Raw genomic sequence first — 1,060 nt, forward strand, 5'->3', positions numbered from 1 at the left:
GTTCTGAACGAACCCAATGACGAAAAATACAGTCATTATTAAGTTCTTTGTGTATAATTTCACCACAAGTTATAAGTGCCGCGAAAAGTAAATTGAATAAGAGAGGACAAAATAGTGCGGCTAGTTTTTTTAAAGATAGTTCATCGTCTCTGAATAGAGCTAAAAAATTAAATCAGCTTACAAAGATGCAAATAAAAACTGCCCTATTCCCTATACTCCAAATGAAGCTTTAGCATTTATGATAGATAATAAACTCGCAAAACAGCAGTATACAAACATTCGTCTCGGATCTAAAAAAAGAAACTGTGATATATATCCGTCCTATGAAAATATTATTTTGGAAAAAAATTGTTATCCTAGCAACATAGATATAACAGAATCTTACTGTAAAATTCCACTACAATGTCTTTTAGATCATACTACAAATAGAATATTAAAAATATCTTCAATTTGTAACAAAAATTTAAACGCTGAATTAGAAATTGTGCAAAAGTAGGGATGTGCTGCAGAGATGTTAAGTTCGTGAACGAATAGTTCATTTGAACTATACTGAACTGTTTCAGTACCTGTAACTTAACAGTTCACAGTTCAAAAAAAAAATTGGTATCATTGTTTTAATGATATAGTTCGTGATTTGTAAACGTCTTTTGAACTTTAGCTGTGATCGGATCAGAATGGCCATGAACTAGATAGTAAGGTACCTTGTCCAGTAAATAGGTTTTATCACTGGTATCTGTTCGTAACACGGTCTAGATTAGAACGAAAATTCGAAATCCTGAAAACAGCTGTTCATAATCAGATACAATAATATCTTAGAAATAAAATATAATATAGATATTAGATATTAGATTTCTGATTGGAATTGAACATTGAAGTATTGAACCACGGATTTATAAAATATTATAATTATATATTATTTTTATTATTATAATTGTTATTATATATATATCGGTGGAATGTGGATTGAACTTAATTAATAGTTGCTAGTTAGTCCACACTCCACACCCTGTTACTACTCTAAAAACTAACGCACTAAGGAAAAATTAAATTGTGGATACTG

General features: G+C 29.7%; 1 protein-coding gene across 1 annotated transcript in view; it reads right to left on the reverse strand.

Annotated features, from left to right (window-relative positions):
* Window positions 1–614: 614 nt before the first annotated feature.
* Window positions 615–1,060, reverse strand: part of LOC103308850 (zinc finger BED domain-containing protein 1-like) — a 2,445-nt gene continuing 1,999 nt past the window's right edge. Inside the window, exon 4 of the mRNA XM_008182975.1 lies at window positions 615–749. Coding sequence (XP_008181197.1) covers window positions 615–749 — 135 coding nt within the window. The remainder of the gene's footprint in view (window positions 750–1,060) is intronic.

Source organism: Acyrthosiphon pisum, chromosome X (assembly GCF_005508785.2).
Source record: "Acyrthosiphon pisum isolate AL4f chromosome X, pea_aphid_22Mar2018_4r6ur, whole genome shotgun sequence".
In the NCBI taxonomy this organism is placed as follows: Eukaryota; Metazoa; Arthropoda; class Insecta; order Hemiptera; family Aphididae; genus Acyrthosiphon; species Acyrthosiphon pisum.